The following is a 25,441-nucleotide window of genomic DNA, read 5'->3' as shown; positions in this document are numbered from 1 at the left end:
AGATGGATCTTGCTGTAAGTCTTGACAAACATCATGAAGTAAAAAACTATTAAAAGTGCTTTTAATTAAGTCAACGCCACTTACCCTTTAATTTCAGGAATACTTTTGTCAGACCCAAGCTGTTCCCCTTTTCTCCCATTAAAAAAAGGAACAATAAAATCTAAAACTTAGACTGCCACAATGGTCTGTGATTCAGTTTCTTCTGGGGCTGAATAGGAGGCTTGATAGAATATGTCACTCTGCCTTTGTGTTTCTAAAAATATATCTGCTGTGAATATTCTCACAGATTTATCTGAGCACAGAAGACAGAACCACTTAACAGCACAATAACATTGACTATTATGCTGCCTTACTCTGGGAGGGCGTGAGATGGGAATTGCTTCTGGAGATGGCTGTGAAGTTCTGAGAACTGGTGGAATGATTTTTCCACAAAGGTGACCACGTTGCAGGTCTGCACCACCTGGATGAGGTATACCTGTGTTGGGGAAAAACGAGAGGCAAAGAGAAATGATCAGAGACAAATTAAAAAAAAAGTACAAGAAAATATATAGGGTGATTTCAACAAAGAAAAACCTTCCTTTAATGTAGTGCCAAGTGCCAGAGAATTCAGTTTGTAATTCACAGTCTTTGCTGCACGGGAAGAGAAACTTGTCTGGGTAGCATACAACTCAAACACTGAAAGATCACTGCAGTGTGTGAAAAGTAATAGTGCACCATTAAAGCATCATATAACAGCCTCCAATTTCTATTAGGCTTCCTAATTTTGTGCCATGCTTTCCTTCTGGATGCTTTAATTAGCTCTTGATTTATTTTTCACTATAGGGAATGAACTGTTCTCCTTAATGGCTCCCTGCAAATATCTGTCTGCCTGGTGCTTTTGCTCTCTGGAAGCTCACTGCTTATGGCACCACTATTCATCCCATGATGCTTTTAATGGAGCACAAGCACATCTTCTATAAAGGCAGAGGCAGAGTGCATCACTTCTTGAAAGTGTCATTAAAGATCCAGGCAAATGAGGGCAAGCAAAGAAGAAAATACTTACGGGGTCAGGCTTTCTGCTGAATCCCAGAATGGTGGCCCTGGAGATTGACCTCTCTGTGTCCAGCATCATCCATTCCTGGGGGACAGTCTCTGCAGCTGGGGGCTTTGCAGAGCTCCCCACTGACATCTGCACAAGCGTGTGGATCAAGTTGTTGAGTTTAACAGGAAAGCACTCCAAACTTTCCTTTATTTTCCTGAAGAAGGAGCAAACAGAAGAGGCGCTATTTATGATTTTTTTTTTTTTTTGCTTCCACTCCTTGACCCCTCTTTTTATGGATCCAAGTCCAAAAAAATCCCAGATTCTAAAGCCTACCTCACATACCCCCACACACCAGTCACTGCTATTTGCACTGCAGCACATCCAGCCCCTGAGCTCTACTGCTCAAAGGAGCGTTCTTCCCACAACCTGCCTCAAGGCTTAGCTTGGAGCAGCTATTCCTCACGAGCTGGACTTCTTTCAGACATCAGGGACAAGCAGAACACTTCCATGTGTGTTCTGAGGAGTCCCAGGGTTGAAGAGCACGTGCTCATTGTGCTGAGCAGGAGAGGAGGCACTAGTTATGATTATATTTATTTTTGGTTACACTAACCTCACATGGGCTTACACGTGTTTGAACAAGGCTCTTGGATTCAATTTGTGATTTAGCTGAGCATGATGTGTTGCTAAATCCTCTACCTAGCTCTTAAAAGCTCTATCCCTGTGGAACTGCTTAAGATGAATTTAAAAGAAAAAAAAAAAAAGAGAAATTTTCTCCTGGTATCTCACTCCATCTCATCCCTGTGCAAGGGGAGCCAGAACACTGCTTTGATTGCCTAGAGTTTTGAGATCTTTCATCAGAAAAGACACAATAGATTAAAAAAACCCCTAGATAAACATGAAGATATGTACTGCAAATGTGAGAGTGAACTCGACTTGAGAAATAACACTACAAGATAATCACAGGTCTTTGAAGAGTGAGATGCAGTACTCTTTAGAAAACACTTGCTCTCTTGAATTCAATTGCTAATTGAATTTTAAGACCTATTAACTCCTGATGGTATTTTTTTTTTTTTGTTTTCCTGCTTATTTCTACAGCTCTCTGAAGATAACTTATATCTGTTCTGATGTTATAAAACAACAACCCATTAATTTCAAATTATATGGCAGCAAACCTTCTACCAAATTGTCAGAGGGTTGCTGTGTTGTCTTTTTCTTCTTTTTTTTTTTTTTTTTTTTGTGTCTCCCAGTTTTGGATTATCTCTAACAAGGTTACAAGGGCTGACAACATCCTTAACCACTTTCATCATGTCTTGTTCAAAGCTGAGCAAACACTCCACCTGTCATTTCAGATTAGATTTTTATTCATGGGTTTCTGTGAGTGGATTGGAATGCGTAGTGCAATCATTTGAAATCAAGACCATTCATTGCATTAGCCTAATTTCCATGATCTCAGATGCTCTGGCTAAAGTCTGCAGCTTCACAGATGATGAAACTAAACCAGAAAGAATAAGGAATATTCTACCTACAGGCATCTCCCCAGCTCACCCTCCTGAAATTCAGATTTTATTCAAAATAGAGTGAATTTATCGTACACTAATTAGGCATAGTAAACTGAGGAAAGATGTATATGTTCTTCTTAATGTAATACAAGGAAAGGTACCTCAGAACTGATTTGCTTAATTATCTTAATTATTAGTTATTTTCTTCAGAAACAGACACAAACTATTTAATAAATTAAACAAATTAATATTCTGATGGAAATCAAGAAAACAAATCCCATTTCAAAATATTAGTACAGAACCAATTCAGTGATGATTAACCAGGCTGCATCAGGGGTGAACTCTTCCTTTTCAACTCCTATGTGTTTAATTTAATGTGCAGTTTAAACACTTCCTAAATCACTGAGGCATTAGGTTATAGAGTCTGTAACTGGCCATATTATGGCACAGCAGTTAGGGAATTTGCCACATTAGCAAAAGAGGCACAATAACTTTGCAGCTAAACACACTGCATTTTAATTTACATAAAGCAGGCCTCAGCTTGTAAATTACTACTAATTCAGACATCATCACTACATATCACACTAGCACTATTCCTTCCATGGGGCCATTAGGCTTCTAAAATACTTTTAAAACCCAGATTGCTAATCACATACTTTAGATCTAAACCAGAGCCTCGTGTTGTCATCGTTGCAGATTTTTTCTGAGAGTTATTTGAAATGATTACATCTAAAATCAAATAAGAACAGAAGTATGAGTTGTTTTCTCATCCTCCCTGTTTTGCCTGCATGCAGTCCTCTTTGCTAGGATGGAAAACATTAAGCAAACCTTATTACATGTAATCAACTAAGAATTCAAGGCCTCTTTGCTATTCTGTGTCTCCCCAGCAAGGTGGAACAACTCTGCTTGTGGCTCTCTGCATTTTCTTGCAAGGGCAAGTTTGCTTCAGGAAACCCTTTTTCCCCAAAAGCTGGTTCCTAACTAAATATGGAGCAATGGGGTATATCAAACCCATGTGTCTTATCATTTTGAGATTCTGCAGTTTATTTTTGGCCTGGATCAGTTCAGTGACCCAGTTTATCACATTGTGGTACTCGATTCCCCTTTCTGCTGGCATTTTTAAAGTTCATCCCGAGGACCAGTGGTGGAAGTTTCTCCTTGAACTCTCCCAGATCCCCATACACCTCCTTTTCTCTAGCCACATTAAGCTTAGCAACAGCTGAAAGCAGTAAGGTCATGGGTATTCTCTGTAAAAATCCTCCTCTTGCTCCCTGGCCATTACCACCTTTGCCTGCGCCCAAAGCTCTGCCTTCACAAAGATGACAAAAAGTTTCTTATTTATTTGAGAGCTCTGGTAGCCCAGGCTGCATAGGAAATTAGTGCCTGATGCTCTAGAGATTGCTAAACAAAGTGAACAGTACAAAGGGTATTAAAAGCCCAGGTTAATCAGAAGAAAACTGGAAACAGTCATTAACTAGAATAATATTAGCAGAGAATCCAAATGTTGCCAACAGAGTTTTTAGGGAGAAAAATGCTATTTTCCACATGACAATAACTGCTTACCATGCAGATTGGTGTCTGACCTACTTCTCAGAAAAGAAAGTTAAAAATCTGGGATTATTGGAAAGTAATGACTTTCTGCTTTCCACCTGCTGAACTGACTTTGAATTTCAGATTTGGCTTCTTTCTTTCTACAGAGCTGTCAAATTACAGTATCAGGTAAAACATGAACAGACTGGCTGGCTGCTTGTGTAAAAGGGGATGGATGAAAAGTTTGGCTGATATTTTCACAAGTGACTAGTGGTAGTTTGCCACTTTAGTTTTAGGAAGCAGACATTCCTTATGGGACAGGTATTGTGAGGGCTGGTGCTCAGATTTTTCAGGACACACCAGCCTTTATACACAGCACATATAACCATCATTACTGCTTAGTTATTAAGATTTTAGCCTTGGTGGATATTTCTTTATCTTTCTTGATGCTATCCTGCTTCTCATTTCCACCTAGGCCTGAAAATAATTTAGAGTATAGTGAGCAAAACTTATTTTCATGGGATTCTCAGATGTTAATGAATGGTGTTTCATCTATATTCTACATTTCCATCCACGATTTTACCAAGCTTCATTTCAAAACAAGTTGAATAATACGCTCCCATATTAATAGAGTTTTCCAGAATATTAGTGCTTTCAGCAACAGACCTTTTATAGTACAAATCCCTCAAAAAACATAAATTCAAGGAGGAAGTCTGCCTCCTGTTCCTCTGGGGCACATACACCACAATCTTTACAAACTACCTGAACGTCACTGAAGTAAAGTTTAGTGTTGTAATTTGGTCCATTCCCTTTCAGATGCCACCAACTTTCACTGTGTTTTGACTTTTTGAGAAAATTTCTTTCTGAAATACCCTCAGCCACCTGAGAAACAGAGCTGACTGACCAGTTTGAGGTCAGCACCATGTTTTGAAAGGAGTTACTGTGGATTGTCCAGCTTGAAGGTGCTGGCATTTGTGGCTTGGAGTGGATATGCTTGACCTGAGCAGCGACAGGTACCTAAAAAATGAGTCCATTAACAAATAAACAAAGCAGCTGGCCCAAGCAGCACCCCTCTCCATCAGGCTGCTGAAGATATGCACTGTGCTTCCCTGGTAATTGTCCTGCATCTCTTATTCATGGGTTTCTGTGAGGGGGTTAGATTGCATGCTGCAACCAATTGAAATCAACTCCATTCATTGCATTAGTCTAACTTTATGCTCTTAAAACCAATTTTAAATACACATCCCTGTGCAGGCACATTAAAAATGTCAGGCAGCCTGCCACACCATGCTGACATTTGAAGACATCTGCAGAAAACCATAGAGGAAATTTATATCCAGAGGTAAGACGGGTTTCCAGCTTCTGATAAAACTGTGCTGTCAGGGGAGGAGGAAAGGAGGGAGGGGTAAGGATCAAATCGAGTTTCAAGGATCAAACTGAGTTCAGGGCAGATGCTGGAGAGACAACGATGTTTCACTTGGCAGTAGGTGCACAGGACTGCCAAGGAAACACAGAAACTCTTGTTTAACTCTCAATTGGTACATTGTTTATCCACCAAGTGAGGGTGTGACCTTGCAGAGGGCGGCGAGGCTGGACGCTGCTGCTCATCGGCTCGTAACAGGGGACTGACCCCATGTGGGGAGAGCTGCACACAAATGACACCACAGCCTCTTGCACACGACTTAAATCAAGAACGAGACCAAAGGAATTCAGTAAAGCACAGAATGTTTTAGGAGCCTGAATGGGGTCAGTACATTACAGTGCAAACCCCGACACAGCTGCTCTGCTGGCCAAAGAGGTGACGGCAAAGAACAAATCAACATTGTTCTGCCAGGAGCTCTTGTGGCATCATCCATCATTTCATGCTGTTTCTAAACAACACTAGGGCCAGTGTCAGTGTTATTGCTAAACCAAACTCAGACAATTGCTGAAAGCAGCCCATTTCTACAGAAATACAGAGGAATACTGTTCTCCTGTTTTCGCTAGAAGAAGACTGGGATTTTCTGTAGACACGTTATGGGATTGAATCTGAAAGATTACATTAACTACCTTGTACTTAAAACAAGAAACACCTTTCTGTTGGCAACGTTTAACGTTCCAACTTTTCCTGTCTAGAAAAGAGCTTTAAAAGACAATGAAGTGTTTTTGGAAGCAATTATAGAGAAAAAGGAGCTACAAATTGCAAAGGATTTGAGAACTACTAGAAGTTGTGCTAATAATCAGAACTTCCAATTTCCTTGTCTTTCTAAGGGCAGTTTGAAAAATAGATACAGGAATAAGCCAGAGATTGACCATGAAAAGTATGTAACTGGACTTTTTATCCTCTCAATATTTTGTGTAAGAAGGAGATAAGGAATAAAGATGTTGTAGGTAATACAAAGCTCACAAAAATCTCAGTATATTTATATTCCTGAAGCCAGGTTGGAAAGTGTTTTTACAGAGGGGCAGTCTCTGCATGGATCTGGGTATCAGGCAATCCCAAAGTCTTTATTTTGAAAAATGCCTGCATACAATTTTCAGAAGTTAAAATCCTGCTAGACATGAGGCCTGATATCATCCCCTTGTTCAAACATGTTGAAATGTTAATACATTTTTTGAATTTATAGAAATAATGTTCAAATGAATAGAAAGTAGAATAAAGAAAAAAAGAATGAGAAATGAGATCCATGGAAATTAATGAACTAATGTAAAGGGATTTTCTTCTTGCAAATGAGCATATATAATAGAAACATATCCAAGGAATATTAATGAATAAAATATGCACTCAAGCAAAATCTGTCTTTTCTACTTGATGCAATGGTGGACAATAACAAAGCTTCAGCATCTTGAAGGAAATTGGAACAATAGCTCTGGAGTTCATAGGATGCATTTTAGGAGAAAATGCAGTTTCAAATAAGAACAGAGCCCACAGCACAGCTAATTTGTTGGAATTGAGTGGAATTTCCTTCATTTCCTTAACACCATCCCTAAAAAGAAATCTCAGGGGAAGAAGGACATTCTGGCTTCTGAGCCCTACCTATAGTATCTGAGAGCTGAACAGGATTTCCTAAGCCTAACACAAACCTCTACCAGGCAACAAAGCACACCAACTCTCCCAAAATCCATATTCTTTTTTAAAATGTTAGTATGGAATAAGATTCACTTCAAGGCTCAGTTTCACACTATCAGTATGGGTCTGGTCCAGACTTGTTCCTTTCTGAAATGATTCTGAAAATGTTCTTTTCTCATGTCACTTTATGGCCTTACTCCACATGCTTTGGCTGAGGAAGGCTGCACTGAATTCCCACCCTGAAGTCCTTAACTCCAAAAAAAGAAGCGTGTGGAGATCCAGCTCTGCCCTGATCCAAGCCTTCATCCTGACTCTTCCTTAAGCAAGGCTGCAGTGATGCCAACCCCAGCCATAACTGACCCAGCTGGAAGCTGGTCCTTTCCATCTCCAGAGGGGCACCAGCTCTGAGCTTTGCATGCCACTGATGCCATTTCCACTCTGAACACTCTGATTTTCCTGCTTGCTTTGTGTATCCCAGCCCCTTTTCACTAACAAAACAAACTGGTTATTTTACCCACAAGAGACAGACACCACCTCCTGAACTAGTTGACAGAATCAAGATTTCTACAGTTTAATTAGAAACTGAATGTTTCCTATTTGAAGTGGAAATTTAAGCCTGTAATTTGGGAATAGATTAAATTTTAAAAGAAAGGATAAGGTAGGAGTTGATGGTAAATGTGAAGCTGTAATTAAATTTTAAAATATAACAATCTTGCTAAGGGGCAGGAGCGAAAGCATATGAAAAAAGCAAGTGCTACAGGAAAAGGAACTTAGTGCTATGCAGTGTGTAAAGTCATGGAACAATAGTTTTGTTTGACAAGTTCTTGGTGCAGAGTCCTGATCTGAAAGATCAGGACTGAGGGTCTTGGACTGACCCTATGCACACCAGCTGCAACTCCTCCTCATTAATCCCCAGCTATTATCATGAAAAGGTGAGAGGTTTCATTATCCTAACACAAGTGAAGCTTTAAATATATCTATATTCACACACAAGGCTTTTTTGTGATTGATCTGTGCATTGTTTAAAAGCAAGAACCAGCACTGATTTGCAGATGGAGAAATGACGGCTAGCAGGGGGAAAGCAACTTCTCTGAGGCAACACAGAAGGTCAAAGGAGGAAGAGAAAAAGGAGTAAAATGCAGAAATTGAAGGCTCTCATTCAGACCATTAACAGGTGGAACTCCTTTAAGCAGTCTAAATCCATTTGCATGTAGCTGCTGCATTTAAAAACAGAGAAAACACTAGATACAAATCAGGATGGTTTCACCATGAAAGCCTGAGAAATCTCTAGGCACTGAGTAAGTGACTTGTTACAAGTGCACCACAAATGCACAACTGTTTCTTCCAGAAATTTGAGGAAATTGGTTACAACATGCATAAGGAATGACTTTTTAAAAGCAAATATGTGAAGACAAATTGCCGTTTTCTGCAATTTCCCTGATTAAGCTTCTTAACAGAGAAGAAAAAATTGCTCCATGCCTAAAGAAGACAAGATTCCTGGGAAATATTCTGGTTTTACCTTGTAAAGTAGCTTGTAGCCTGGAGATCTGAGTCCTGAGGACGGAGGTTATCATACACATATTTCAGATCCTGGGTGCTGTTCAGCTCGGGCAATCCTGCATGCAGCATCTAAATGTAAATAATATTAGATCATTAGTCCACTGTTCTATTGAAAAGAAATTCAAATGAAACAGGCCTAAGTGAGAGAAGAAAGGTTTTACACCAAAACAGTCTTGTAAAGCAGTTTTGCTGATCTGAAAGGTGGTTCTGATGCTAGAACAATGCCTGGAATAATAAAATGAATGTACTGCATTGTAAACCTTCACACTGAGGCACCTGAAGGAGGCGTGGGTCAGAATCAACGATCCATTGCAGTTATTTATTTTCTCTTCTGACACCATAACCTCAAGGTGTGCATGGCTAAGCCTCCTTCAGATCCTTCTAATGGAGATAAAGGGAAGGTGACCAAATTCAGCCACCTGAACAACAGTAACCACATTTCTGTGGTTGCCTTAGCCCTAATTCAATTTAGCACAACATCACCCTCTCATTTGTAACTCCTGGTTCCACCAGCACTGCAGGGCTCCTCCTGCAAAGGGATCACAGATTCACTCCCTTTACAGTCAGAGGAGTGATGCCTCAGGTTTAGCTTTTATATTTTTCAGATTCTGTGCTGCTTTAATGTGTGGGTCTGGGCTTCACATTAGAGGATGGTGAGCTCTGTGCACAGAGCAGGGAGACAAAACAATTCCTGCTCCAGCTGGGCACCAAGGACAAATGATCCAAATCTCAGCCCAAGAGCACAAACCCCGTGGGCTGCAGAGAGAAAAACAAGCAGGATGGGAGTGCAGGGGCTGAGCTGGAATTGGACACTGAACTGCAATGTGCGCCTGGAGCAGAGCTGATCCCAGGGAGAGACCCTGTTACCAGCTGTCCATTTTGTGGCCAGTTTAGGTTATGCTGTCCAAGGTAGATCTCTTTGAGGCCTCTTAATAAATCCCTACTTTATGCTTTAGCTCTGTCTAGTCTCTGTTGTAGGACAGCCTTCCCAAGGCATCAGGAGGAGAAGAGCTTCTTCAGACCCTGATTCATGGCAGGAGCCCTGAGTGGGCAGTGAGAGCTGCCCTCTGGAGCAGGTATCATTCTCCATGGATGAGGGACAGAGCTGTTCTAGTTAGTCAGCCAGATTAAATTCAAAACCCAAATAATACCAATATTCCCCTTGTAAAGCAAAAACTTGAGGAGATTAGACAGCTCAGTGTGTCCAATTGCTCATGCAGCTCTCTCCAGGCATTTACAAATGTCAACAACAACAATAAAATTTACTCCCTTCAAAACCTACTGATTTTTCTCTGCAATCACAGCAAGTTGGGAGTGATTTTTTTTTGTGTGTAATGCAGAAAAACATCACTCCTTTAGATTGCTCAGATGGAAATGTATCTGAATTTGCAGCCACTACTGTGTATTTTCCACTGACATTTATGTCTAGCTCAGACAGAAAGACCCACTGAGTTTTTTAAGTAAGAGCAAAGAAAAAAGGAAGAATTTATTTTATTTTAAGGTTATTCCTTCAAACATTCTCAACATTTGTACTTTTTCTTTTTGGCATTATGAGGAAAATCTTCCTCAACCCGTTCCAAGCTACCACTGGACAGTTAGATTGTTGTCTTCACAGAGTTTTGACTGGCAAGGAACAGAGAGACAGAAAGCTCAATGAGGTGAATTAAAGTGGATTGACAGCAGGGACAATAACAATATTCAGCACTGAAGGACACATAGTGCTATTTATCATATGCCTTTAACCCATTTATAAAAGATGAGAACAACTTCTGCCCCCTTTGGATTAAAAAAAAATAAAAATAAAAATTGTTGCATATTGTTGCAAATTAAGTTCCTTGCCCTTCATCAGAAAAGGGAGTGATAAAGTCCCTTTTAATAACTTTCTATATGAAAAAATCTTTATTACAGTATGCATATTGTTGCAAATTAAGTTCCTTGCCCTTCATCAGAAAAGGGAGTGATAAAGTCCCTTTACTAACTTTCTATATGAAAAAAAATCTTTATTACAGTCATGGAGTTTGCATTTCTTTAAAGTAGTCAGAAGGTGTTTGTGTCCTGCCATCGCCCTCTTTGTAAGAGTTCACATCAAATCTTTAATGAGAGCAAAGCTGATGAACTACAGGCACTTACACAGCTGAACTCTGTCAGCAGACTCTTGGGTCTCCCACAGATGTTTCTGCTTTTGAAAGTGATGGAAACTTCATGGATTATTTCTTAGTCCCAGTAGCAAACGTCAGTACAGCTTTAGAAACATGCTACTCACCACCAAGAAATAACATTTATTCCCAAACTGGGCCAAAAATTCCTTAATTTGTTCATAATCATATTTGCTCTAAACCACTAATTGTCACTGATCACCCAGGGTACAGTTTACTATTCTGTACATTCAGTGTGATGTACTGTTTTTTAGTCTTATTTTAATTTTTTAAACTATGTTTTACAAATAACATCTGGGAAAACAGAATGTGGGAATAGAATTAAAGATTAATGATGCAGGTTTCCAAACAGGGAGAGAAATCTTAGACTTTCACTGATACAAAGAAGCAGTGATTAGTTTATCATACCCCTTCATGATGACATCTGAAATTCTGTATGGAAATGAATTCTAAGTGGAACTTCACAGTCTATTTCTTTTTTTTCCAGAAATGACCCATGGAACTGAAACATTTTGATTTTTACAATTTCTGACCAACACCCCACTTCAAGTGCAGAAACAGGCCCACCTTTCCAAATATTACTGGCAAAATCGAGGTGCTCCCAAACTGGTCTTGTTTGTTTGACTCCTTTTGCTATGAAGAGCTCGTGGATGGGGTGTGAGTGTGCTGCCAGTTATTTTTCAATTATGAAGTGCAACACAACTGACCTGCAGCCCACTGACAAATTTTAAGACACATCTGGATGCTGACTTTTAGCTCAGCTCTGTTACCTCTGCTACAAGATCAGCAAAAACAAATGATGCAGCACGTCCTGAATACAGACAAAGCTGAGCTTTGGCCAGGCAGAGAGAGTTATTTCAGAGCTGCTGCTTAGAGCATTTTCCTAACAGGCTCTCTTATCCCAGCGTCATCTGGCATCATCATCTCTGCCACTTGCAGAAAGAGGGACAAGGAGATGGGCAGGAGATGGGGCTTTGTTTGCACCACAAAGTTTCAGGCAACCTGTTCAGAAATGCAGGGACTGGTGCTGTGGATGAGAACAGGCTGATCCTGAGCTTTCCAGAGGTTCTTTAACTTGGACAGGGTCTCCTACAACTTCTCCCTGCACTGCTTCCAGAGGAAAGTTGTGCTTTATGATGGGAGTGCAGTTTTGTTGCACTTTTGTGGCTACTAAGCAGCAAGTTCAAGAGATTTGGAGCAATCCTTCCTGCTCCATGTTAGGGGATCTCTCACTGAATCCCTGCATGAAAATCCATGGACAAGATGGAAGAGGCAAGGGGAGAGATTCCTTCATTTTCTGTCGCCCTCCCCCATTGCACAAGTTGGAGATGATAAAGTGGTGTTTACAGAGCAAGTTTTTGGCTGTACCCCAATCTCAGCAGCTCTGTTTATAAGGCCATGTAGGCTTTTTCATGCACAGACCACTCCCTTAGGTCATGGGGCCCTGCACATAAATTTTGGATTGCTATCTTAGCCAAGCATCTTAGCAAATATTAGTTGATGTCATATTCTTGTTGTACCTATGAAGAGGAAAATCATTAACCTTTCCCACACAAGTAAATAGAGGCATAAATCAGACATGGAACTTGCCAAGCACATGAAACAGTAGGAATACTTACAGATAAAAATTCCTTAACAAATCTATACAAAAGAATTTCAAAACCTGTGTCAATATGGGCACTGCTCTTTCTTTCCTGTGTTTGCCATCCTAGGAAGGGATGTGGAAATGTACAACCCTACCATTGTAAAGGCAGCAGTGCAGTGCTGCTAAGTACTGTCACATCACCCACCCTGTGAAATATTTAGCTTACTTTGTCTTGTAAACATGAACAGGGATGGTAATTGAAGACCCAGGAAAAGGGCTCAGTGAAATTCCTGAATGCAAAACTTTTACCCAGCTTCTTCTGCAGTTTTTGGCTATTTTGTAAAAACCAATGCATTATAAAATGGAAATAAAAACCACCAAGCAGCTTAGCTTTACTTTTCTCAGAAATTATTAATGAAAGTGAACAGCTTCTTTGCTCAGGAAGTGCAGCACCTGTGCACCTGATACCTCTTCAAATCATCTTCAAATCAAATCTACTGGAGGCAGCAGAGAGGTGGTGAAAGGGAAGAGGAAATTGATTTTTGTTGATTTTTGGTTTCAACCTCGATCTCCTTACCATCTCTAGCAGGTTCAGGAGTAGCTGGCTGTGTTTCCTGACTATGTTATAAGCTCGACAGCAAAGCTCCACAAACTCCTGGAAACGCTGTGGGTTTTTTCCCCCCTCTGTTATGAAGTACTCCATCTCTGATGTGAAGATGAAGGGAGCTCGGTCCCTGGAAAAGAGAACAATTACCTGAGAAATTTCACCCAAAATAGCTAATCATGCCAGACAGTGAATATTTGTAACTCATTATTTACATTTGTGTTTTTCAGTATTACCTTCCTCATTATTCCATCCCTCCCTTCCTCAGGATGGAAATCTCTATTGCTTTAAGTGGGACAGAGACAGGTTTGACAGCAAGAGTTTCCAAGTGAGAAATCCAACAACTGAACAAATGTTTTCTTCTGGCTCTTCTTTGCTTTTCTTTTTAAACCCTCATTGCTTTAATTTCTTGACTCCATCCTGAAAGTGAATCTGGAAACAAGTTCTTTCTTGGTATTGAAATATTTAAAAGCTGTTCTCAAAGAGGGTGGGTTATAAATATCAACTCCCTACTAGGCAAGAAGGGAATTTAAGAAAAAACCCTACACCTCCACAATCCAACAAGAAGAAGAAAACCCCAAGGTACGATGCTGTCATTAAATATGCACCATTCTGGAGAGACATTTCTGACTCAAGTTCAAAGGGAATATAAATACATTGTCTTGTTTTCCTTACAGTAACTCTGTGTTCACCCTTGGGTAAATAAGGTGCAGAATCTGACAACATGGCTTGCCTGTTTTTCTTATCACCAGCACAGTTTGTGGCTATGGCATGCTATTGCAGAAGAAAACAGATTAGCCAGGTTTCTCCTAACAATCCTATCATTCAATAGTTCCAGGAAGGCCTGATAAACTGAATCCTCACACAGAAAAAGCTACTACTGCAGTCATTTACTCATCCCAACTGTGTACACAGAACCATGTAAACACGTCAGAGGGCTCCATTCCAAAGCAAAATACAGTGTGTTAACCCTTAATTCAAAAGAAATTTAAATAAACTCAGTGTTCTTAGTAAGTTCAAAAGCAGAAATAAATTTCAGGATGTCTATTTCTTGCTAAAACCTCAAACATGTGCTGAGTCAACCCATTGCTTCCTGATGCATTCATAAATGAGACAGATGAGCCTTCCTGGGAGTTTTCCTCATCTTCCCATAAAAGTGCCTGCCTTCCTTTACTGCAGAAAGAAAAACAAGTTGTCATGAGATTATAGGCTACAGCTGGAAGTTTAAGTGACAACAAAAGCTCAGGTGGCCTTCCCAAATTTTTGTTTGGAAAGGCTTCCATGGCAGCCAGCACTGAATCCACATCTCCCATGGTTGTCTTTCACCTCCAAGCAGTGCAGACCACTAGGGGGTTTTAAAAAAAAAAATATTCAATTCAGCAAAGTACCTCTAGGCCTTTCACCTCCAAGCAGTGCAGACCACTAGGGGGTTTTAAAAAAAAATATTCAATCCAGCAAAGTACCTCTAGGTACGATGAAGGTCCACAATAAAAATTCTTATCCTCCACATTTTTCTGTATGATGTAAGATGTGAGTTCACATTTGGAGGGTTATGTTAAAGTGTGACTGTTACACAGTTTTTTTTGTGTAGTTTTGTGCTCTAGATCTCAAAGAACTAAAAACTGTGTCTGTTACTGATTTCTGAGAGTTCAGGTTTGCCCAGAACCTTCTTTCACTCATTCATTCATTTGTCTTTTATGTTATTCTTTATCGGTGGTATTTAAAATAGATATTAAGTGTTAAATTAATTGATACAATTAGAATTATGAAATTCAATTTGTTGAAGCCAATAGGAAAGAGAGATAGAGAATATTATCAATGTTAACATCTTGATCTTCTGTAGACAGAAGGCCAACATAAATCCTGATTTGAAAGCATTTTAGCATCTTGAGAAGGTCTAAACCCCAAATTTGTTCTTGGTCTAAAATATTCCAAATCAAAAAATTAACACTATAGATATGCTGCATTTTGTTCAAAATTCATATTTGATTTCTGATGTCCAACTGCATTGAGACACAATTACAGCAGGAAAACATACTCCTTTCTGAGCCAGTCCAAGTCTCCCACACTGAGCTACTTGAGCTGAAAATAGATACTGCAATCAGAAATTACTTTACTGGAAGAAATACAGTGTTTAACATTGCTGGGTTGGGCTGTGGGCCAATGACCCCATAATGTAATGACTGCAACATTAATCATTTCCCTTACTGTTGTTGCTAAAGGATCTGTGTGAACACACGACTGATATTTTAATATTTGTATTATTTATTAGGTTTATTTTACTTGTGGGATGACTGAAATCAGTTTTACCAGGTTCTTAAATTTCTCAGTATTTTTTAAAAATCTTTACATGGCTCAGTATTTGTTTGAGCACATATTTAGTTCTAGGGCATTAGGCCAGTCCTCCCTTGTCAACATGCAATAAATGATGTAGGAATTAGAATTCTCCAGTTCTGTTTAAGGTCTTTTACTATCAGAGCCTCTCCCACAAGGTAAACCCTGCAAAATCTGGATGCTGAAGCTCCAGAAAATAAGCTGGTTATTCACAAAGGGAACACTTAGCAATGTAAATTAAAAAAAAAAATGTTAGAATATGGAAAAACTTAGAATATGGGAGACAAGACCCAGTAGAAGGAACAACACAGCCATTTCTCACAATAGCATTATAAAATAAATTTTCAGTGGGAAGAGATACTTACTCCCTGAACAGAACATAAAGGATTCTGGAAAACCAATTGACAGGATGAATATCTGTGCACAGATGCAAAATGTTCCTTGCTGCTTCCACAAAAACTCTTTTGCATAATATTAAACCAGAAGGGAAAATTCTCCAGCAAAATCTCAAACAGCCAAGTCCAGTCACTGTCCATCATGATGGTAAAATTTACATGAGCAAATAGAGGCTGTTCAGCCTCCAGAAGGAGAAAAGCAATGGGTGCCCTGTTGTTGCATGTACCAAACCCCTGGGGCAGTTCTGAATTTCTGTATTTAAATCATGACACCTTTAACAGCCAACCTTTTCTGGGGCAGGCTGCCAAGATCACATTGCATTTTGGATTTTATTCAGAACATGAGCAGTGCATCCAAAGGCCTGGTGACAGCAGCCTTCACCTGGACCTTTATCTATCACACAGCTTGCTCACATGAACTTACCTAGAAGTTACAAACATTAAATACTTCTTACCCAAAGCACCCTCAAGATCACAGCTAAGGCTCTAATACTTTACATGCATGTTGGATGCCCAATGGCTGTGTAACAGCCAATGGAAACAAGACCCTCTCTGGCCTAAAATCTGTATTGATACAACTTGCTGCCTCCATCAAACTGAAGAAACGCCTGGCATTAGTTAAAAAAACCCTGCTATGATGAAGTACTTCCAAGTAAAAGCCTTTCACCTTATCTCTGTAGACCAAAAGCCTTTTTCTCTTATTTATGGTGCGCTAAAGAAATATGGAATTGATGCATTGTTGAAAGACCTCTGTGTGTAATTATAATGTCTGCTACCATTATTTTTGGAAAAGAAAAGCCTCACTGAGAGAACTAGTATGGCTTGAGATTGCCCAAAAATGTACAGCCAATAAAGCCCCCAAAATCATTAAAGCTACCTTATCACATCTTGCCTACTCTTTTCTTTCCTTTTTTCTTTTCCCCCCACTAAATGAAAGATGAGATTAATGAACCCTTTGTTTTTATAGCAGAAATCAGTCAAGAAGGCAATACTCCTGTTTATGACAGAGTCTGATTACAGTCCTGGACTTTAAAGACTTTACTATGGCTGTGACAGAAGAGTTTACTCAAGCCATTCAGTGAGAAACAAGCTAACTCATGGGGGGTTTATTATTTTTTTGCTTTTTTATTTCCTTTTTTTTTTCTTTTAGAGATTTAAAATTTTCATGGGAACATGTTTTGCAGTTCCTCTGGAGATTATGAATGTTTGGATGACAAATCATGAGAGGGGAAAAAAAAGAAAGGAAACCTCAAGGAAATGAAGAGATCATCACGCAAAAATAAACTCGGTCTGGGGTGATGGGAACATCTGCTGGGACTTCACTGTGGGCTAGAATTATGCTGCATTCCAAGAAAACCAGTAAGAGCATCAGGACTTGATAGGAAACACTAGATGTAAACTGATTAACAAAGCTTGTAAGGTCAACAATGGTTTTAGTTCTTCCTACTCTGAATCTCACGGTACAGAACATTTAAGAATGATACACTGACTTGTTTTTATATTAAGCAGGAAAAAAACACATGAGATAACCAACAACAAATGACCTTTGCTCTGATCCAATCTAAGCTTCCCAATAGTGCACTTATGGAAAAGTCCACGTCACACTCATTAATGTAATGAGATAAATCAAGTCCAAGTTTTCACATGGACAGTGTGTGAGAAACCACACAGAACTCTGCAATTTAAAAATCAGCTGCTTAGCAGCAAAACCCCCTATGTATTCCCTGACTGCTTTAAAATAATTTTGTCTGAGTCAAGACTAACTGATAATATTCAGCATGACTATGTGGAATTTAGATGTATCCAATAAAAAAGGAAAAGCTTTTAGGGAGTGCTTGACTGCTGACATCCTTTGCAGCAAAAGCCAAAAGCTTATTGAAGAGCACAAAATAAATGAACAGGAGTGCTTATTTCTCTAAAGCCAAGTGAAAATATTTAATCACAGTAATCATAGACATTTGTAGACACAGTAAAAAGCCATAATCAATGGCACTCCTTTTATATATTAAATAATGAAACAGGGAACAACCACACAACACAATTCATCCCCAGCAAACAAAGAAATATGCCTGGGCCACAAGAGATGCTCCATTTTTCTTCTTATCAGGACAAGATCATAAACATGCTTCTGGCATTCTTATTTAGCCTATTCTCAAAGATTTTTATCTTAGACTTCTTCTCCAACCTCCCTGTCAAATTTCTGTTTTGGGATGTCCCCTCACAGCATTTTTTCCCCTAATGCCTAATCTAACTCTTGCTGTGCTTTCATCTTATTAATTCTTGCTCTTTCCTAAGGGAACATGAAGATCCCATCTTCCTTACAGCAGCCTCTAAAGTATTTGCAGTCTATTACTACGTCTTTCCTCAATCTTCTGTAGACAACTGCTTCCACCTTTTCTCACAAGTCTTGTATTTCAGATGTCCAATGATTTTAATTCCTTTTTTTTTCTGGACTCCTTGTAATTTCCCTGGGCTCCTTCTCTCTATTTTTCTAAAAGTAAAATGTTGAAAATATTCCAGGGGAAGCTTTCCCTGGAAGTGCAAAGTGAAGCAAAAGGATTACTTCAAATTTCAAGCTTTTCTATCCAATATCTTATCAACTCATACCTGGATGTGGTAAAACTCCCAGATCCCTTTCTAAGAAACTGCTAATCCAAACTTTCACCACAACCAAAACCTTGTACAAAGGGCCCCTACTAAAAAAATGAACAAACACATTCTCTATCCCATCAAATGGTACTAATGAAAATACTGAAAGATGCCACATATAAAGGTGTCCCACTTAGCATTTATTAGCTCATACCAAAACTTGAAAGATGTCACTAAACTGCAGTAAGTCACCAAAATCATGGTGGCACTTGCCTGTGAGGAGAGCCTGAGGAATGTGGGCTTCTTTAGCCAGGAGATAAGAAGTTTTCAAGAGGCCAGAGGGGATTTTCTTTAGGCTTTAAAACAGATGGGTCCAGGCAAGAATAAGAGAGAGAACTCAACCAGCTGGAGTTCTGACTTGCCATTAAAAAAAAAAAAGAAAAATAAAAAAAAGCCTCACTATGAGAAAAAGTAAATATTGAAACAGGCTGCCTTGGAAGATTAACCTGGAAGGTTTTAAGATTTAGCTGGACACAGCCTCGGGTAAACTGGTCTGAATTTAGTACTGACCTCATTCCACAACACAGAAAGATTTCTGAATGCCCTGAGCATCCCTGGCTTAAGTAACCCACATGTACTGGGCAACTAAAACTTGTATCTAATACTTATTTACCTACATTCTTAAACTAAATTAGGCTATATACCTATAACCTGGTATAGGTTACATGGTTTTAACTCTATATTGTGCAATTTCTGCTGCTGTTTGAGATATCTACTGCAAGAAAAGATTTCAAACTACAAATCTGAAGCCTCATTTCTGATTGCAGTTTTACCTACAGTATTTCTTATATTATATTTATAATATATATTTTTATATAATATATATTTTTATATTATATGTATATATAATGCCTACCTTTAGAGGCAGAAACATTAAACTAGAAAGAATTCTCTGAATCCCTTAAGTACACAGTTCTTACACGATTTTGGCCTTACTTATTCATTAGGGTAATTCTTCTTTTATGTGTATCAAGTTTGCTAATATTATTTTTTACTATCACAGCCTCAGTGTTAGCTCTTCAGTCAAATCACTGTGTAGAACATACCCACTATTTTGATCAGCCATGAAAGCAGCATTCCACGCACTGGACTGTCCTATTGAGAAAGATTCATGTGTTCCTGTCAGTAACTGAATTGGTGGCATTGAGATTTAATCATGTTTAATGGATACAGGGGAAAACAAGCTGTAATCCTCACCTAAGCTAAGGCCTCTGCTTGATTTTTCTGCTAACATCGAGTTTACCCCTGTAAATTGAGTCAGAGCAGCCACTCCTTTGTGCCCCTCTGCCTGTACAGAGTGCAAGGGAATGTGACTTAACTAAAACCCCTTTCCCTGTGGGCCAGTGGAAGCTGGTGAGTCCAAATCCCAGAGAGCTGATCCCACCTGGTCCTGTAGGATTGCTGTGGCCCAGGGGCACTATGGAAATCTCCTTTATGGCTTTCACCTCTAGAACAGATTTGTGGCACCAATCCTCACATTTAACACTGGAATGTATAATTTCTAAGACATAGGTGCTTATCTGTTGATCAAAATCACTACTCAAATGTTTACAAATAACTAACAAATAGTTGCACAAGTCGGCACACATTTGCAAATCAAGAAAGAAGAAATATTTAAACTATAAAGAGTCACAAGTCAGGCAATAATTACTAAAGCTGCCATTATTAATAAACAAGCCTGCCTGTAGAAAGATCAGAAAATATGATCTAACATCCAGAAAGAACCCTGTCATATGCCCCACTCCCAAGCACCACAAACTCTGTGCCTCCAAGTACAGGTCACAGGGCGGGTGACAGCTGAGCTCACACATGGTCACAGCTCCCAGGACAGACCCAGTTTTTGCAGTGTGCTGCCACAGGGACCCATCTGGAACCCTCCCATGGAGCAGGGAAGTTGGCAAGGCTCATAATGGGAACACAGAAACTCGCTGGAGGCAGATCTGGGTGGATTTCACTGCAATTCCCAGATCTGCCACAGCCTGAGCACAGAATTTATTCACTAAGGTCACAGAATTTCAACCATTCCCTGCAGTTAGCTGATGGTGAACTTTGGAAGATTCCTGAAAAGAACTTCCCTGAAAGAAGATCTGCTCTGCTTTAGGAATATATTTGTCTTGAACAGTTTCAGGCATTGTCCTGTTGCCAACACTGACTGTTTAGGAAGCACCCCTGTGTCCTTTGGGCTGAGCTGGGCTCCTCCATTCCGACACACAGAGCTGGAGCAGCCTGCACTGTCACCAGCAATCCGACTGCAAAACAACATCCAGGTGGAGCTCAACCCTCTCCACTCTTCACCTCCAATACCCACATTTGACAGTGCTCACTGCAGCATTCCCAATGCCTTATACACAATTTTCTAGGACTATCACATTTTCTGTGTTTGCTGGAGTTTATTACTAACCCTATTGATGAACCACTTAAGAGTTAATTCCCAAGGAGATTGCAGCAATTCCTCTTGTTAACAGAGATTGCTGGACAATTGTTTTTTGTACCCTGACTGGCCCTCAGCAGTGAAAAGGATTTTAAAACTGAGACCTAAAAGGTGCCTTAAAAGAAACAGAACAAGTGGGAACAGAACAGAACATAAGCCCTACACATGGAATATTCAGCTAACAGACCTTTTCAGTATGAGGTGGATATTTAGAAAACACAGTAATAGATGGTTGCAGGGCATTTGTGTATCACCAGGCAAAATAGAGAAATAAACCAGTGAAGAAGAAATTGAATTGCAAAGAAATTCCTCAGGGCAGGGGATGAAATCCTACATGAATTAAATACATCAGCATGCTTTCCAGTTAAGGGTGAAGGACAAAGGCGTAGTGTGCAGAACAAGCAAAAGAAAAAAAAAAAGAAATAAAAAGAACACCAAGAAACAGAGATCAATTTAAAAGTGCTTGATGTATACTTGACTGTGTATGAGAAGAGCTTCCCCTGAATATAAATGTATGTTTGAGTGCATGTGAGAACAGCTCCTCCTAACACAAAAAAGTGTATATAGAAAGCTTTCAGAGAAAGGGGTGACACAACACAATGTTTCTGATGGGAGCAGGGAGGAGAAAATACACATCTCTATGAAGAGTAACACTTTGAAAAGGATAACAAATAAAACCATAACCCAAATGGACAGTGACCAGGATGTTGCTTCTCCCTTTTTTTTTCTGCTTTATTGTTAAACTTCCCATCTCTGGAGCCATATCCTATAAAAAATATCTCAGGGTGGCTAATAGAATGAGAAGGAGGGAAGAGGAGAGGAATTTGATGGGAGGTGACTTAAACACCTCATGTGCAGCCAATCTCCCAAAGCAGAGGGAATTCTGCTGGTGGCTCTGGAAGCATCAAGCAGCTTCTCCAGCCCACATGATTATTAACAAAAATACCTGATAACTCCTTCAAGAAAGTGAAGGCAGGGAAGCAGTTTGTGCCACTCTTGGAGAGAAGGAGAAGCCAAGAAGGATTCTGAGAGCTGCAGCAGACAAGAACTGGTTTCCAGGAAACTCAATTCAACAGGAAGGACAAGGCTGGGTATGGTCAAATCCACACAGACACTGCATGGAAAAACAGTGTCTCCCTTAATTGTCTGAGCATTTGGAAAAGGTTAAAAAAAATTGAAGATATGAAGTGGGCAGTGAACATAATTTACTCTGATTTCAAAGCATTTCAGTTGCATTCCTTCCACAAGAGGCTATTACTGAAAAAAAACCAAAAAACCAAAAACAAACAAACAAACAAAAATTAAAAAAAAATACAAGAAAAGAAAATAAAATAAAAAAGGAAAACTAGGATCCAGTCTGAATACTCAGAGAATAAAGCAAGAATAAACCCCTAACCCTGAGGGCAAGAGAAGTGCATGTGAGCCTCCTGACTGCAGCTGGGGCTGTTCATGTGTGCTCAGACTCAGCCTGTGCTCTTGGTGCTCCTTTTGGGACAAATACAGACACTTGACTTTCAAAAGTGATGAACTTCTTCCCTGATGAATGCAAGCCCCTTTATGCCTTGTCACCTTGGAGATGATGCTGTTTCACCTGCAGGTTTTTGTGCATTTTTCCTCTTTCACTCTTTATGTGGATGGCAGGATTTAAACATCTGTATAATCTTGTTAAGATCATTTGGGCTACTAAGGTGTTTAAGTCATGAAATTAAATCTTTCCAGGGTTGCAGGCAAAGATTTTTGGAGGGTGGCATATAGCAAGTGCTGAAAGTGAATAGTGGCAAAGCATTAGGAGTTACCATTTCACAGATTCTAATAAATTCAGACCTATCACGTCAGAAAAATAAACTGCAGAGAATGAATTCTTAACACTGAAAATACCCACTAAAATCTTGCAACACCTAATACAGGTTGGTACAAGTCTTCATGCACAAATGTAGAAAACAAAAAGTGATTATGCGTTCAAGTTTTTACTTTCAAGTTTTTGACCTTATGTGGGTACTCTAAATAAAGTTTTAAAAAGGCAAAAAGCAAAAAGTAAAATGTGTTATTCTCAAATTCTTCTTTCTTCCTTCCCCATTTTTCCTTTTTTAAGGAAAAAAAGAGAACAAACCCTGATACAATGCGATCAAGAAATGCAGATAGAACTTATTTTCTATATCCACATGCCAACACTTTTGTTTTAGAAAGAAATACCTGAAAAGATTTTTTTTTTAATCAGCACTTCTAGTGAGACATTAACACACACTTTAGGTTGTTAACACTAAGAATGAAACATGTTACTTTTAAAATAAAAAGAGGCACTACATTTCTATATACTCAGATGTTCTGAAACCCTTCTCAGTATAATAAAACACCAACCTAGGAAGAAAGTGTGGGAAACATAATTTTCCCATATTTTTGGAACTTCCCTAATAACTGGAATTTCCCAAAGGAATAGTCAGGCTGCCTGCAGTAATTAACTTTGTAGAAGAAAACCAGCTTAGCAGATTTAAATTCTGGGAAAGCCATGCCAAGAGCCAGGATTAGTTTGGCAAAGAGACAAGAGGGTCTCTGTGATTCAGATCAGGGAAATGAAAAGGCCAGTGAGTACTGGAGGTAATCAGGATGACTGGATTTTAAAGGAAAAGAATGGACCCTGATGTTACCAAAAGGTGGATTTGCAGTGTGCCATGAGCTGCAGCACTTTGTGTCGTGCCACCAAGTCTCACATTGCACATCACTGGGTGGAAAATGACAGATGACAGAGCTGGAAGTGACTGGTGGAGGGGAGGATGTGAGTGACTGCTGAATTTTGGATTAGTTCGGTTAGCACAGGATTTAAATAAATTTCTTGCTGCTTAATTCACCAAGGAAGGAATGTTCAAAAGGAGCTGGTCAGAACTGAAAGGGAGGAAACAAAGGTGGGCAAAGCATGGCAGGTAAAACCATGAGCCAGGCACCCCCTTCCAAACCACTTGATCAGGAGTGACCTAGTCCTGGCTGACAATCTGGATAAATTACACTTATTTATGTGTGAGTGGGTCTGAGATGATTATCACGGGACACTCAATAGATGAGGAATAAGGCAGTTATATGAAGAAATTAAACAAGAAATATTTCTTTGTGCAGTCTGATGTGTACCTGCAGACTTGCCTCTTTTGGGGGAATGTAGGGTCGAAAGTGGAGGCTGGGTTAGAGAATGAAAGGAGCATTTTATTACTGCTAGCAGAAGTGCCATTCAATGTGATTAAAAAAAATAGGAAGAGAAGATAATGAAATCTCATGGTTCAGTAGGAAAGTTCCCTATGGGACTTTGGGAATAACTCTTCTGCCAAGCTCTCTGTTATTATGCTATTGGTTAGATAGATCATAAGTATGCCTCCAACTCCTCTGAAGTATTAGATCTAGATGATGCCTCAGGTTTTAGCTTTTATATTTTCAGACTCTGTGCTGCTTTAATGTGTGGGTCTGAGCTTCACATGAGGGGATGGTGAGCTCTGTGCACAGAGCAGGGAGACAAAACAATTCCTGCTCCAGCTGGGCACCAAGGACAAATGATCCAAATCTCAGCCCAGGAGCACAAACCCTGTGGGCTGCAGAGAGAAAAACAAGCAGGATGGGAGTGCAGGGGCTGAGCTGGAATTGGACACTGAACTGCAATGTGCACATGGAGCAGAGCTGATCCCAGGGAGAGACCCCGGGAGCGCTCGTGCATTTTGGGACCATTTGGGTTCATCTTGGGGGCAGCCCTGGCTGGGCTCTGGTGCTGCCCAAGGTGGATCCATGGAGGAGATCCTTTGAATCAATCCCTGCTTTATTATTTAGCTCTGTCCAGCCTGTTCTAGGGCAGCCTTCTCAAAGCACCATAGATCCAAGGAAGGATGGGTTATTGGTACTATTTAAAGAATTTACTGCACTGTGAAGGCAGATATAGAAAGAAAGTTCCTGATTCCTCTTCTCTCTCATATCAGGAAGAAATGATTTTTGACTTGAAACCAAAACTGAGTTGATATCTTGGATACCATTTAAAGATGAGGGCAGGAAGTAGAAAAGTTCACTAATCCCCTTTTTACAGTCAGGAATGCAGAAGTGAGCGTGACTGGATGGATGGTGTCAGCTCCAGCAGGTTCTCTGGAGACTCATATTGGGTGTGACAGAAGAGCTGCAGCCCACGTGTGTGAGCCCCTGGGCTGCCAAAGCACTCCCTGCACTTCACTCCCCCCAGAAGAAGGACTGGATGCTGCACAGGACCTATCCTCAGGAAGTTTCATGAGGAATTAGATTTCTGTAGTGGCAAAAAGCACTCCCTGAGAGCAGGAAATGGACAGCTGTGGCAATCAGCTTGCAAAGCTCTGTAAGGAATGATTGTTTCCTGCACTTTGGGCAGAGCACTTCATTGATCTGCATAGATTTCATTTTACACTCACACACAAAAAAGGTTTGTATGATGTGGGTAAATTCCAAGTAGAGGGATTTGCATCAGATGTTTTGCATTTTTAAAGCTCCTATGGACCCCCAGAAATGTAAAATATTTACTGTACAACACCCCCCAAGGGTCAGCACTAATAATTCTTCGGTTTTGGAGCATTGTGCTGCTGTTTTTTCAATATTATTTTAGAGAATGATATTCTGGGAGTGCAAAAAACTCA

General features: G+C 39.8%; 1 protein-coding gene across 1 annotated transcript in view; it reads right to left on the bottom strand.

Moving 5' to 3' along the window:
- The window catches only part of PIK3C2G (phosphatidylinositol-4-phosphate 3-kinase catalytic subunit type 2 gamma), a 186,195-nt gene that overhangs the window by 41,614 nt on the left and 119,140 nt on the right, over nucleotides 1–25,441 (bottom strand). Inside the window, 5 exon segments of the mRNA XM_041398704.1 lie at nucleotides 85–132; nucleotides 354–475; nucleotides 1,043–1,235; nucleotides 8,619–8,728; nucleotides 12,978–13,134. Coding sequence (XP_041254638.1) covers nucleotides 85–132; nucleotides 354–475; nucleotides 1,043–1,235; nucleotides 8,619–8,728; nucleotides 12,978–13,134 — 630 coding nt within the window.

This window comes from Onychostruthus taczanowskii, unplaced genomic scaffold, assembly GCF_017590055.1.
Source record: "Onychostruthus taczanowskii isolate IOZ18803 unplaced genomic scaffold, ASM1759005v1 scaffold15, whole genome shotgun sequence".
Classification (NCBI taxonomy): Eukaryota; Metazoa; Chordata; class Aves; order Passeriformes; family Passeridae; genus Onychostruthus; species Onychostruthus taczanowskii.
The sequence above is the reverse complement of the archived record's forward strand: the minus strand, read 5'-3'. Positions and strand labels throughout refer to the sequence as shown.